The sequence below is a fragment of the Paramisgurnus dabryanus genome, chromosome 9, assembly GCF_030506205.2.
Source record: "Paramisgurnus dabryanus chromosome 9, PD_genome_1.1, whole genome shotgun sequence".
Classification (NCBI taxonomy): Eukaryota; Metazoa; Chordata; class Actinopteri; order Cypriniformes; family Cobitidae; genus Paramisgurnus; species Paramisgurnus dabryanus.
Window position 1 is genome coordinate 20,634,860 of NC_133345.1, and position 14,841 is coordinate 20,649,700.

General features: G+C 37.2%; 2 protein-coding genes across 3 annotated transcripts; one reads left to right on the plus strand and one right to left on the minus strand.

The window, feature by feature from the left end:
- Window positions 1-377: 377 nt before the first annotated feature.
- Window positions 378-6,424, plus strand: nucb2b (nucleobindin 2b). 2 transcript variants are annotated; one of them, XM_065283064.2, is made up of 14 exons: window positions 378-536; window positions 736-819; window positions 1,095-1,229; window positions 1,679-1,786; window positions 1,882-2,014; window positions 2,754-2,857; window positions 3,018-3,203; window positions 3,352-3,442; window positions 3,514-3,572; window positions 3,678-3,770; window positions 3,858-3,947; window positions 4,121-4,291; window positions 5,604-5,664; window positions 5,773-6,424. In XM_065283064.2, the coding sequence occupies exons 3-14, from the start codon at window positions 1,095-1,097 to the stop codon at window positions 5,853-5,855; spliced, it is 1,314 nt and encodes a 437-aa protein (XP_065139136.1). In that variant the 5' UTR covers window positions 378-536; window positions 736-819; the 3' UTR covers window positions 5,856-6,424. The 2 variants fall into 2 exon arrangements, with proteins under 2 accessions (XP_065139136.1, XP_065139135.1); XM_065283063.2 differs by lacking the exon at window positions 736-819 and having other exon boundaries at window positions 379-536.
- Window positions 6,425-6,526: 102 nt separating this feature from the next.
- LOC135773473 (uncharacterized) lies at window positions 6,527-12,355 on the minus strand. The gene is made up of 7 exons (XM_065283065.2): window positions 11,598-12,355; window positions 11,389-11,513; window positions 11,240-11,306; window positions 8,412-8,565; window positions 7,006-7,151; window positions 6,798-6,908; window positions 6,527-6,718 (listed from the first exon to the last, which is right to left on the minus strand). Exons 1-7 carry the CDS (start codon window positions 11,784-11,786, stop codon window positions 6,527-6,529), a joined length of 984 nt encoding a protein of 327 aa, XP_065139137.1. The 5' UTR covers window positions 11,787-12,355.
- Between the last annotated feature and the right edge of the window lie 2,486 nt (window positions 12,356-14,841).

Here is a 14,841-nt window from a genome sequence, read left to right on the forward strand (position 1 = left end):
AATTTTGTAAGTACTGATTTTTTAAAATTTACTTTGAATATCACATCCATACCCATTTTAACCCAAACGGTGACTGTTCAACTGTATGTAGCCTTTTAGCGTAAACGTCGTTATGACGCAAAGCTTGAGCAATACTAACAAGCCTGAATGACTCACTTTCAAAATGACATCTACACACATCTCCGTTTGATTTTGTGCTGTAACAGTGGACTCTCGAGCGCCACGTACCTCTTTGAGCAAGAGTACTTGAGAAGTTACCCTGGAAACCCTTGACAAACATGTCGGTGTCCAATGACAGACCAACGCGCAAACCTAGAAAGAGGAAGAAAGACACTTTATCCAATCGGCAGAGGAAGGGGCGTGACATATCGCGTCAGTGGGCGGGTTTTATTATGCTTTACATTAGGGAACTGTGTTTAGCACACATCAGGTAAAAACAAGTAACAAATGAACTGTCACTTTGTAAATCTCCGTAACGCTTGAGCGAGAACTACTACAACTAGTTTGTAAATACTGTTCTCAAGGAATCATTCAGGGTAAGTGCTCACCTGATTCTTTTCATTTACACTATCTGCTATATTACTATACACCGGATTTTAAGAGACAAGTATCGTGATTTTTTTTATGACACATTCAGAATTTTACCTCTTTCAGTAATCAATCTATGGTACATTGCAGATGTAGTTAAAATCAACCACAAAGTTTTGTTTCTTTTTTTTTATAATTATTTGATAGAAAGTCTTGCCTCTTAAAGGGATTGACGAGCCTCCGGCTGATGGCAGGTTTATCTACACGTGCATGTGACGTCACATTACGCATGTAGGAACGTCTTTAACAACACCCATGATAGATTTTTTCTTTTGTTTAGTTTTTTGTTTGTATATCCTAATGTTTCCATGGCTGTTTTTTGCAAATCTTTTTGCAAACAAAAACTGTCAAAATTGTTGACGTCATTGCAATATGATTTATTGGTTTATGCATAAAAGTTTTATTTATTTTTCTATAGAATCATCCATTATTAAAGTAATTCCACCTATAACATTTTCAAGGTAGCACTTACAGTGTTTATTAAGCGGATGTTTTTCTCTTCACAGATGTGGGGACATAAAGGCCTTTTATGCTGCTGTCTGACACTGTGTCTATGGGTTTATTTGGATGCAGTGCCAGTTGCTGTGGATAAGACAAAAGTGAGCCCTCCACCAGAGGAACTGGAGTCACCTAAAAGTGTAGTAAGTAAGATTTCATCATTGTTTTATGTCCCCCAGTAATACAGATTTATTAATCAGGGAACTACAATTGACTAGTTCTTATGGTACGAACTTGGCTTGCTGTCCTCGAAGGGAGCTTTGAACCTAAGCTCTGAACCTTCAGAGAGAGAGAAAGTGAGGCTGGTACTCGAACCCCAAGTTCAACCACCCTTGCAACAGAACTTCACAGAGGGAAAAAAGAGATGAGTGAAGGAGGAGATGAGGATGATGAGGGATGCCAGAGGCTTGGAGGCTGCTTTATATTCGCTCATAGTTATGATTGACAGGCCTGAATGTTAAGGCTCCTCCCGAACCTATGTTTAGAACTACATTTATAGTGATGCCTGTAATAAATGCATATTTGCAAATGTTTAACTTGTATAGATGATAAATGCTTCATCTGTTAAAATTTTTTTTTTTTATTAATGTAGGACACTGGACTACACTATGACCGTTATCTCAGAGAAGTTATTGATTTCCTAGAAACGGACCAACATTTCAAAGAGAAACTTCATAACACAGACATGGAAGACATCAAGGTAGCGTGTTATTTTTCCATTTTACTTTTCAGAGGTGAAATCTGATTATGCAAACACCCAGTTGCTTTTTCGTTTCATTTTCTTTGGCAAAACAGATAGGGAAGCTGGCTAAAGAGTTGGACTTTGTCAGCCATCACGTGCGCACTAAACTGGATGAGCTAAAGAGACAGGAGGTGAACCGACTGCGCACCTTAATCAAAGCCAAACAAGACGTGAATGGAGATAAAGGTATTACGAAAAATGAACCTAATATGCCTTAACTAATTATGCAAATTACATTTATGCATTTGGCAAATGCTTTTATCCAAAGCAACTTAGTGCATTACAAGGTATTCACTTTTATCAGCATATGTGTTCCCTGGGTTCGAAAACATGAGCTTTTTTGCTGCTGACACAATGCTTAACCACTGAGCTATAGACCGTTTCAGCAGTAACAACATAAACAAGCCACTGTCGCGGTCCGCACGTAACTTCCGGTAAACTCCGCTAATATAAATAACAACAAAGTTCTTTAAACATAGTTTATTTATATAACAAGCAAACAAAACAACACATAGATTACCTAGGAAACCAAAACATTTGTTATTTTCGACGAGGCATTTGTTCAAGAGATCAGTTTAGCAACTAGTCAGACCATTAAAAAAACAAAACCGGAAGTAAGGTTCGGATCCAGACGTGTATCACGTGCGTCCGATGAAACCTTCTATACATGAACACTTCATAGTCACAATTTATTTGCACTCCATTATTGTTGTGTTGCTAGCTCATCATTATACTCATCTTGTAGTCATATTGCGAAATTGTCCTTCTCGTTTTCGTTGAGAAAATTCATTCGCAAACATAGAGGATGTTGTACTTGTATTGAGTCTCATTCATTTAACCCTGTGTTTGATCACAGTTTATTTTTAATCTAGGACTACCATATAATAAGAAATGCATTAAAATGAGGTTCTCTATTTCCTCCAAGGTATGACAGTGGACCACCAAGCTCTTCTGAAACAGTTTGAGCACCTCAATAACATGAATCCACATACGTTTGAAGTGGAAGATTTGGATCGCCTCATTAAATCGGTATAATCTGCTACCATGTTGGTTTCACAGTCGTCACATCTCCATATGATGCTTGACAAAGCTTACATTATTAATGTAATGGAGAGCTGCACTGTGGTATGAGGTGCTGGTCTCTGCATCACATTTATATTTGTCTGTTTCCCTGTTCGGTTATTTAAAGGCCACTAATGACTTGGAGAACTTTGACAAGGAGCAACACGAAGAGTTTAAGAAATACGAGATGACGAAGGAGCATGAGAGGAGGGAACGACTTAAGATGCTGGATGAAGAAGCACGTAAGAAAGAAGAGGAACATTATGAAGAGATGAAGCAGAAACATGCAGACCATGGCAAAATCAATCACCCTGTAAGATAACAACAAACTTAAAATAATACGATGCTTTTTTGGTAGTTTTATTTTAAATATTTAAAAAATTAAGATATTTCAAAATTAATATAAAATATTTGGTGTAAGCTGTCATTGTTTTTGATTCAGTCTGTATGTGTGTAAATAGGGCAGTCAAGACCAGTTAAAAGAGGTCTGGGCGGAGACTGATGGTTTAGACCCCAGCGAATTTGACCCAAAGACATTTTTTAATCTTCATGGTGAGCATTGCCACATCCAGTTCAACACAAGTAGATCACTTCTGTAAATGATTATCTGTTCGCTTTCACAGACACCAATGGAGATGGTTACTTTGATGAGCAAGAGCTTGAGGCACTGTTTACAAAAGAGGTTTCCATGAATGACTTTTCCATTTCAAGCTATTACAACTGTGTACTTTATAGATGACATGGCTTAATGATGCTGGTTAATGTGATGCGTGTCTACTATGTTCAGCTAGAGAAGATCTATGATCCCACACGTGAAGAGGATGATATGCTGGAAATGGAGGAGGAGAGACTTCGCATGAGAGAACATGTGATGAATGAGGCAGGAGCTCTTAGTTATTACTATTTATATTATGTGTGGTTATATGTACTAGATTGTAATAATTTCTTATGTCTTGTCTGTACATAGGTTGACACCAATAGAGACAGGCTTGTTTCATTAGAAGAATTTATGATTGCCACAAATAAGAAAGAATTTCTAGAGCCAGATGGATGGGAGGTAATTATATTTTAAAGTCGACATAAAATCAAAATGTATCCAACTTGCATTTCTGTTAATACATGATCAAATTACAGTGGTTAAATGGAAAACAAACCAAGTTTCATGTTGAACTAAGACCAATTTCAAATAGAAATGCTTTTTTTAAAGTTCTTTGTCTGTTTCTTCTTGAGACTCTGGAGCAAAATCCAGCTTACACCGAAGACGAGTTAAGAGAGTTTGAGGAGCATCTGGCTCGTGAGGAGCAAGAACTCAACCAGAAGACACATGATCTACACATACAGCGAGAGGAGCTGGAGAGACAGCAGGAACAGCTTAACTCTCAGAAAATGGAGCTACAGCAGGTAAGAGACTGGAACTAAACAGAATCCAGTAGACATTTGAACAACATATACAGCATACGATTTATTGTGCATCGTATCATCGAAAAATGATTCAGTTTTTCGAAGCAGTTTGAAACACCACACATGCTGGCGACCCCTGCTGGTCAAAATAGTGTAAAAGCAGATATGTCCAAACATTTTACACTTTTTTTAACAAAGTAATTGCAAGATTTGTATTAAAATATGTTAAAAAAATGATTTAACTTAATTAAGACAGTTAAAAGTCTATTATGTGATTAAAACTAACTACCCTTTTAATTATGCAAATTTTTGTCATTAAATCTGTCTATAAACAAAAAGTAGACAAAATGGTAGTGTTATTAGTCAGAAGGATAAATGTTTTATGAACTTTCATAATAAAACTGACCCGAGTTCACCTAAACATATTAGACACTGGTCATGTGATCAACTCCCCCTAGTGGTGAACCATCGGATTTTCGAAACGTTTGAAACAGTTATGACATAATGAAGCCTCGTTCACTAAAATCACGTGACTTGGGCCAGTTTGAAACAAGCTCCGAACCACTGATTCGAAACAAAAGATTTGTAAATGTTTCAAAGCCTCATGAAGCAGTGCTTCGAAAACGACCATCATTAGAAAAACGCTTTGTAAAAGGTAGTCGGGCGAGTACCAAAACACACTTGTAGCCAATCAGCAGTAAGTCTACTAACCGAAATTGGTGCCTGGGTTGCGTATGTGTGGGGCAGGTCTTAAAAAGAAGGTCTAGATTCTATTGTGGTAGGGGCGTGTTTGTTTAGGGGATTTCAAATGTCAACATTGGCTTTCAGAGATCATGTACCCCGCCTTTAATGACACAGAATTTATAATAAATGAATGTATGCCCCACAGGCACCATCTGGCACCCCAGTTTGTAAAACAATATTATATTGTGTTATAGATATGTTAAAATGTTATACTACCTTCAATGTAGTCTAAAGAAATTGTAATACAATATCTGTAAAAAAGTTATGTATGACAGAAATAATTTTAAGAGCATAAAAACTGAAGGTCTGCAGTAAAAACTGCAATGGATTAGTGAAAGTTTATAAAGTAAATGTGCTAATTTGTCACATCACAATGCAAACAAATCCTAAAATTAGCACAATTTTATACAAAATATACATTTTTAGTGAGATTCATCCTTATACCGTAGCCTTGGTCAGGATTTGGTCTAGTTTCTGAACCAAAACTTAACAATATTCCCTTTTCAAAACAGCAAAAATCCCACCTCTGTAGCAATGCTGAAGATTTGAAATGGTTTCTTTTGTTTAGGCAGTAGAGCACATGGAGAGGTTGAAAGCACAGAAAACAGAGCCTCCAGTCCAGGCCAACGGTGAGTGGAATTGTTTTCGCATGGGAATTATTTCATTTTGTTATTATACAAAAAATTATATTTTGTTTCTATCGTTAATCATCTCTCTTGTTTTTTAAATAAATGTAGTACCATCCGCTGTGGAGCTATTACCTGTGGACAGTCAACTCATACCACAAGGTCATCAGCAAGACCCGCCTGCACATTCTTAACCCTTTGAGCTCTTCTCAATGTTGCGTGCGTGCGTGCGTGTGTGTGTGTGTGTGTGTTTGTACATAGTGTCACTTATTTCCCTCTTCATATTCATAAAGTTACTGTCTCTCAGCAAAACATTACTTGAAATTATCAAACAGAATGTATTATTTGTATTACCAAACAAAAAAGATGATTGACCTTAAGTTATGATATGCCTAATAGATTGTTAAAGATACCCACCCTCAAGGCCAGATAGTTTTGTTTAATGTTGGTTTTATTTCTTTTATCCGTTTTGCACAAATGTGACGTATTATATATTAACACTGGAATTATAAAAATGTACTTTTTATGATTAGACATTATACCAATGTACCTAAACAACAAGCACAATTAATACAAAATAATTGAATGTCCATCACTAAAAACTATGTCAATACTGTGAGTTTTACTCATGCAATTGCTCTCATGTGCGGTCAATTTAATGGTTCAAGCTACATAAATCTAATACACATTTTTGGTCTTTGATTGGTCATTTCATGTAAATGATTTGTATTTCTTTTAAATGATTAAATTATCTCGGCTTCAATTATTTTCTGCTCTTGCTATTACTACTGTACTGTTTAATAACTTTTTAACATACTGATCCACACTTATTAAATGATTTATAAAATGAATCAATTTAAACATATCATGACACAACAGACTTTTTTCCATAAGAATCCTTGAACCGCGACAAAAGGTAATCAAGTGAATTAACAGGAGGATATTTGTCTGACCCATCGCAGCAAGAAACAATGGCCTCATCATCAGGCTGAACAAAGAATGCCAAAGACTGACGTGTATTGGAGTCGCCTTCAGGGGGCAGCAACACCCTGTGAACCTAAGGGTCATGGATGAAAAATAAGCATCACCAAACAATTACATGAAATGCCACAAACTAGATCAGTGAAGAGACTTACAGCGGACACATAAAGGTCGCTGGTCCACCTTTGCATCAGATCTGCAATGTTAACTAAAACTGTTCCAGGAATGGCTGGGGCTGAAATGTACTCTCCAGTCCGACTAAGAACCTGGAGAAAACATACACATTCATGCAGTACATGGTAACCAAGACAACTTCATGTGTATCCTAAATGACTGAGGACTAAATTTAACATGGCCACTAACCTGCAGTCCACCCTCTGGACTTTGGAAGACAAGAGTGATGCTGCCATAGTCCGAGTGTTCACCACAGCGCAACTGATCTTGTGTCACAAATTCGCTCTTCACTGGAGGGTAATATAAAGTCCGCAAAGTGGTTCGATTCACATCAGCTTAAAACACACATGAAGTTGGATTATACAACTGTTAGGTCACATTCTTGAATCTGTATGATCAGTGGAAGTGTTAATGTAACTGCCACTATTTAGGTCTGTATCACCCTCCATACTCAAATTTCATAAAGGCGACTTGGGCGAGACCAAAAACTACAGAAATTAACAAGAAGGTGCAGTTTTATTAGTATGAAAAAGGGAGGTCCCTGCAATTATCAATCACCAAAGTGCAATAGCTGAAGCAATAAAAAAAATTCGGCGTAAGAAATTAAATGTATAGTCCATTTGATATCAGATTAAACTGGTGGTTAGAAATATTTTGTTTTTATGACCTTTTCTTATGCCATTTGTAAAAACATGGCTGCCAAGTGGGGAAGTCTGATGTGCAGATTCAATATAATTCAAAATAACTCCTTCTGTGACATTGCTTTATTAAAGGGGCCATGGCATGAAAATCTTACTTTTCCATGTTTAAGTGCTATGATTGGGTCCCCAGTGCTTCTTTTAACCTAGAAAATGCGAAAAAAAATTTAACCCTGTAACTTAGTTTTGGTAAACCATTCTCTACAAGCACATGAAAACATAGGTCATTGAAATCTGGCTCTCCTTATGATGTCATAAGGAGCTCTATAATAATACCGCCCCTTAATCTGCACTATCCAATCATAGCACTACCATTTAGCGCAGAGAAAAAGAGAAAGTAATTCACAGCACAATTGAGTTTCAATTGCAACAAACCACCCATCATTGTGATCAGTGTTTTAGCTTCATGCGCTCATTTGCATTTTAAAGGACACACCCAAAATGGCACATTTTTCTCACACCTACAAAGAGGCAATTTTAACATGCTATAATACATTATCCATGGGGTATTTTGAGCTAAAACTTCACATATGTGCTCTGGGGACACCAAAGATTTATTTGACATCTTAATAAAGTTAATATTAGTAAGGTAAGGGCATGTCAAAGTTCGAAATCAATGTGAAATCAACAGTTGAAATAAAGTTTGATGCTACTAATTTTATGAGACTTTAAACTGGATTTCACAAATTATTAAAGCTTCAGACTCCATTCATTGTAACTGCATGGAAGTCATATTCTTACAAATTTCACACCAACAGAACCAATTTTGAAAAATAAATGTGAACCACTAATATATAAAATATATAAAACGTAAAATAATACATTTTTGGTTGAACTGTTCCTTTAACATGCAGTCAGTTTACGTCTGAAGGGGGAAGTGCAAATCATTTTACTTACTTCCAATATGCTTATGTGCTTTGAGGAAGACATCTGCATCCAGATCTAAACCAAGAGCCATCACTCTCAGCACTCTGAGAGAAAGATCCTTACAACGTAGGAAAAACGATACCTGGATATCTCGAAAATCCTCAACTCCTTCAGAGGGCCAATTCTAAACCAACAGTAAAAATATTATGTTCCCAATCACAAATGCTTTTCTATATTACAGTGCAACATGTAAAAAATTCTATGTTGCACTAAAATGTTTAAGTATAATTATACCATGGGTCTTTAATGCTTTATTCTGATTGGCTGAGATATGTTCCATGGGTGTTGATTATTTTTTGATTAACGCACACCTGACCTGTCAAATGTCTTAAAAATAGGTGCCAGAGTGGTAATGTGTTTGTGGTAATTGTGGAATAAGCGGAATGATTGACTCTGGTCCCTTGATCTTAGACGCTTCGTGTCGTGCCGCATTACCACCTTGGGTGTGCATTAGTTTCTTATAATTCTATGGCCGTCGTCAATTATTCCTTACTTAACTTGAAATTACAATTCCTTTCAACATTCTTTACTAGTGTGGAGTTGCTATAAATTATAAAAAATAAAGTTTAATTATTAATAAGTTATTTCAACTTTATTTTTATAATTTAAAGGGGACATTTCATAAGACTTTTTTTAAGATGTAAAATAAATCTTTGGTGTTTAAAGAGTACGTATGTGAAGTTTTAGCTCAAAATACCCCACAGATAATTTATTATAACATGTTAAAATTGCCACTTTGTAGGTACAAGCAAAAAAATGCAGTTTGGGATGTGTCCTTTTAAAGGCGGAGTCCACGATGTTTGAAAAACGGTTTGGAAAAGGAGACGGGCCGACTACCAAAACACACTTATAGCCAATCAAATCAAATCAAATGCCGGGTTGCGTATGTGTGGGGCGGGTCTATCAACAGAAGGTCCAGATTCTATTGGGGTAGGGGCGTGTTTGTTTAGGCGATTTCAAATATCAACACTGGCTTTCAAACATCATGGACTCCGCCTTTAAATGCAAATGGGCTGATGAAATGCAAACACTGATCACAATGACATTGGTTTGTTAACATTTAAACTCAATTGTGCTGTCAATCATTTTTTTCTCTCTCCTCTCTGCACTAATGGCAGTGCCGTTGTTGGATAGTGCAGATTAAGGAGCGGTATTATTATAATAAGATCCCCTTCTGACATGACAAGGAGAGCCACATTTCAATGACCTATTTTTTCACATGCTTGCAGAGAATGGTATACCAAAACTAAGTTACTGGGTTTTTTCTTTTTACATTTTCTAGGTTGATACAAGCACTGGGGACCCAATTATAGCACTTAAACACGGAAAAAGTCAGATTTTCATGGTATGTCCCCTTTAAAGCAACTCCTCACTGCGCATTAAGCCGGTGCGATTTAAAATTGTCATTTACGATTGTTGCATGTCAAACTGTACAAGCATTTTCCCAGCTGTCACACAGTGGGATCTCAGTTGTCAGACTGCAAAACAGTAAAGACGCACACACACACACACACACACACACACACACACACACACACACACACACACACACACAGGAAGACTCGTGCAACTTTTATTATGTCATTTGTTGTCATATGAGAAGTCCCATGCAGGATTGTGTCTAATACTTTCTGACACTACCTGAATTTTGTCAGAGGAGCCAGGAATGACATGGCAGGAGCGTAGCCTACGGTATGGCAGTGCCACCCACAGATGGCAGCTGGCACACCTTAAAATGGATGCATAATTATTTTTTATAGTCTCAATAAAAAATGTTTACTAAACTTGAGCTATTGTTGTTACTTAGAACATATATTTTTAAAAACAACCCTTTTCAACCCTTGTGTCCATGATTGTCACGTGACACCAGTGGCACCCCCAGGATTGTTTTCATAGGGGGGCACAAAGGGACCAGTACAAATCTTAGGTGACACATCGCAGGAACAATAACAGATGTATTCTATTCGTTTTATTTCGTTTTTCCTTTATTAATACTTGTCATAAAAACAATAGATAAATGTCTACATAATGCATTTTAAATGATGTAATTGAAATTGCACATTGCTAATACTACATGATTTCAGCGTATAGCCTATAGGCTGGAATGTGTGTAATTGTCTTGTGGACAATTACTAAGATTAGCATTTCTTTTTACAACAAAACCCAACGCAATGTTTTTATTCTTAAAGTGATCTTTATAGGCTACTGTATGCTTATAAGTTGGACTGGATTGCTACTTTGAACTTGAAAGCGCCTTAATAAGCCTAACCTCGTGAAGTCTGTCATCAAAGTTAATGAAATATCAAAAGAAAAGAAAATAACTCACTGCTCCTGACTGACTAACTGTAACTTCGTAATAAAGATTAATCCACATTTATGTTGAGCTCTGCTATTTGAAGTAAGTTTAAGGTTCATCAGTTTAAATTTCCTGAAAAACATTTACTGATTTACTGCAGTTAACATTAGACATTAAGCTTTATTAAAGGGATAGTTCACCCAAAATGAAGCTTCTGTCATCATTTTTTTTTCATCCTAATGTTGTTCTAAACCTGTATGAATGTCTTTTGCTAATATGACAATAAATGTGGCACACTCAGACTTTTAGATGCACACCCAGAGTCTCTTTTCTGGCTACGCTACAGAGATTACTTTTGCAGGAATGTCATAACAAAATGGCCCCAAGTGAATTATTTGATTGATACACTTCAATTTAATTATTTGTTGTATAATTTTAAGTTGTTTCTTTTGAAAATTAAAATAATATTTTTTTTAAAGAAGTAACAAAAATCCATATTTACAATATTCGCACTCAGTGATGCTGTATTAAATGCCTCCTTCAAATCACCAGGACGCCGAGGATTTAGACTGGGAAAAGAAATGAAAAAAGACAGAACAGTCATTCGCGAGTTTGTTAATAAATAAGGGAGACTATTGAATACTGACTTGCCTTTCCGTTTTTAATGAAATCCAGCCGTGATTTCCATTACAGGAGAAACTGCCCCTGGTGAAAGGTGCCTTCTTATATTCCGGCAAACTAAAGAACTTTTTGGAAACACTCATGACTTTGTCCACCTATTAAACAGAACAGACAGTAAAGAAACAATAGTGTGCATACATCAGAATATCCTCAGAAGTAACAAGCACAATATTACAAACCTCTTCTTGATGAATGCCTGTGTTTTTTAGATAAACAAATCCCACATCAGTAAATGCCGATCTCAGTTCTTCCACAAGCTTTTCTAATTTGTCGTCTGATACATGCGTATTTTCACGTTCATAGACACTGAAATCTACGATAGGTATCTCCATGCTGATGTTTTTCTCGTTTGAGAAACTATAAAGCATTAAGCCAGGAATACACTGATGGATTTTTGCCCTCTTATAAGATCATTAACTTATCACACTGTCCGACATGGATCGTTTAACTTGGGTACGACAAGCAGACTGTTCACGTGATGACACGGAAGATTCGGCGGCACACTTTGCGCAATCACCAGCATGCGCTCATGGTAAACAAATACCAGTACGCAGGTCGTAGTAGCAAACAAACTGTGCGGTGATCATGAATTTCTGACACTGTCCGAAATCTATCGTAGGCTATAATTTGGACGCAAGACCGGGAAAATTATCGTCTTTGAACCTCTCTCACTGTACGACATACGACCAGACCACCGATGAAGAGCCACGATCACAGAAATCGCGGCGATTGTTTCACAATGGCAATCTTTCTTCTGGGACAGCCAATAATCGTGCAGTGTATCCCGAGCTTAAGAGATAAATTCGTCCGGAGCAACAAATCAAATGAAGTCGTTACTAGCACAAAGGCCTGCTATCTTTGAATTTAATCAAGAGGTCAATGTATAGATCACTTGCTGTGCAAACTAACGGGTCAGACTCCACAAAATGACCTTTGAAATACGCAGCAGAATGTGAGACGAGAAAAGTGCTGAACAGGCTTAACATAGAAAGTAGAGACCGCCAAATTTTTTGAAAGACACAAATAAGAGGCGTTTCCGTTTACACTATGCTTATGAATATTCATTCGCTGCGCAGACTGATCGTATGACACCAAAGTACCGCGAGAACACTTTCTAAAAAAGTTGGGTTGGTAACTTATAGGTGGTATCAAAGATATTTAAAGTAAATATATGTTTCGTCACCATCAGTGATGAGTCCAACAGCAAATTTCAGGATGATAAAAAAAAAAAAAAAAAATTTCAGGATGATATTGTCCGTAAGATTTGGAGACAGAGTCATTGAGCTTATGGGGATACTGCATTAATAGCATAACTATAGTCACTGATAAGCATCCTAGCATGTTTTTCAGGTGTGAGAGCTGCAGAGATGTTATCCGAGGTAGATCTGTTTGGACGAGAGGCATACCATAAAGAGGTGCAGTGTTTCCAGTACACTTAATTACAATGAACGTTTTCCGCCAAGTGCGCACGCACACACACACACACACACATTTGTTGCATCATTTTTATAAATGCAACCCTTGACCACAAGGGTCATATGTCGTGCAATTATATTTGTAGCAATAGCCAAGAATACATTGTATGGGTCAAAATTTTCATAGGATATTATGCAAAATCAATTTTCTTTGTAAATATATTAAAATATATAAAAACTTTATTTTTGTGTGTTGTTGCAGTTGCGAAAGACTCTAAAGGCTTTAAAGGCGATTTTCCCAGTATTTTGATTTTTTGCACTCTAAGACTCATTCCACATTTTTAAATAGTTGTATCTCGGCCAAATATATACTTGTATACAGATGATGTTTAAATCTCAAATGTAAAAAAAAAATGACCCTTATGACTGGTTTTGTGGTCCAGGGTAAAAAAAGTACACTCACCTAAAGGATTATTAGCAACACCATACTATATTGTGTTTGACCTCCTTTCGCCTTCAGAACTGCCTTAATTCTACGTGGCATCGATTTTAACAAGGTGCTGCTGCAAGCATTCTTTAGAAATGTTGGCCCATATTGATAGGATAGCATCTTGCAGTTGATGGAGATTTGTGGGATGCACATCCAGGGTACGAAGCTTCTGTTCCACCACATCCCAAACATGCTCTATTGGGTTGAGATCTGGTGACTGTTGGGGCCATTTAAGTACAGTGAACTCATTGTCATGTTCAAGAAACCAATTTGAAATGATTCGAGCTTTGTGACATGGTGCATTATTCTGCTGTAGCCATCAGAGGATGGGTACACGGTGGTCATAAAGGGATGGACATGGTCAGAAACAACGCTCAGGTAGGCCATGGCATTCAAACGATGCCCAATTGGCACTAAGGGGCCTAAAGTGCGCCAAGAAAACATCCCCCACACCATTACACCACCACCACCAGTGGGCACCACAGTGGCAACAAGGCATAATGGATCCATGTTCTCATTCTGTTTTCGACAAATTCCTTCTCTACCATCTGAATGTCTCAACAGAAATCGAGAATTATCAGATCAGGCAACATTTTTCCAGTTTTCAACTGTCCAATTTTGGTGAGCTCATGCAAATTGTAGCCTCTTTTTCCTATTTGTAGTGGAGATGAGTGGTACCCGGTGGGGTCTTCTGCTGTTGTAGTCCATCAGCCTCAAGGTTGTGCGTGTTGTAGCTTCACAAATGCTTTGCTGCATACCTCGGTTGTAACGAGTGGTTATTTCAGTCAAAGTTGCTCTTCTATCAGCTTGAATCAGTCGACCCATTCTCCTCTGACCTCTAGCATCAACAAGGCATTTTCGCCCACAGGACTGCTGCATACTGGATGTTTTTCCCTTTTCACACCATTCTTTGTAAACCCTAGAAATGGTTGTGCGTGAAAAAAAAACAGTAACTAAGCAGATTATGAAATACTCAGACCAGCCCGTCTAGCACCAACAACCATGCCATGCTAAAAATTGCTTAAATCTCCTTTCTTTCCAATTCTGACATTCAGTTTGGAGTTCAGGAGATTGTCTTGACCAGGACCACACACCTAAATGCATGGAAGCAACTGCTATTTGATTGGTTGATTAGATAATTGCATTAATAACAAGTTGAACAGGTGTTCGTAATAATCCTTTTGGTGAGTGTATTTACATAATTATGCATAACCTTGTTTAGGATATTGCACTATAGAGTATTACACTTACTCTACTGTAGTATATTGCACTTTAAAGTAGTAGCAGTAGGTCGTAGTGTGTGTGAATATGTACAAGCCCTGAAGGTTGGGCAGGGGTACACAAATGATCCCTTCAGCGGACTTAACATTAACATTTTGTGTTAAACTCTGAATTTCTAACCTCACAATTAGATTATTAAACTACAGACTGGGTCACAATTCACAGAAACCTAATCATATTTTTTACGATAGTGAATGATTTTAAGCTTTTATAGTGTCAGGCTGTTTGCATGCATAA

Coding starts and splice junctions, on each gene's coding strand:
- nucb2b (XM_065283064.2), top strand. CDS start 1,095: ATGTGGGGACATAAAGGCCTTTTATGCTGCTGTCTGACACTGTGTCTA. Junction 1,230..1,678: donor TGGAGTCACCTAAAAGTGTA/GTAAGTAAGATT, acceptor TTATTAATGTAG/GACACTGGACTACACTATGA. Junction 3,204..3,351: donor ATGGCAAAATCAATCACCCT/GTAAGATAACAA, acceptor GTGTGTAAATAG/GGCAGTCAAGACCAGTTAAA.
- LOC135773473 (XM_065283065.2), bottom strand. CDS start 11,786: ATGCTTTATAGTTTCTCAAACGAGAAAAACATCAGCATGGAGATACCT. Junction 7,152..8,411: donor AGCACATAAGCATATTGGAA/GTAAGTAAAATG, acceptor GTGTGTTTTAAG/CTGATGTGAATCGAACCACT. Junction 6,719..6,797: donor GCGACCTTTATGTGTCCGCT/GTAAGTCTCTTC, acceptor CATGACCCTTAG/GTTCACAGGGTGTTGCTGCC.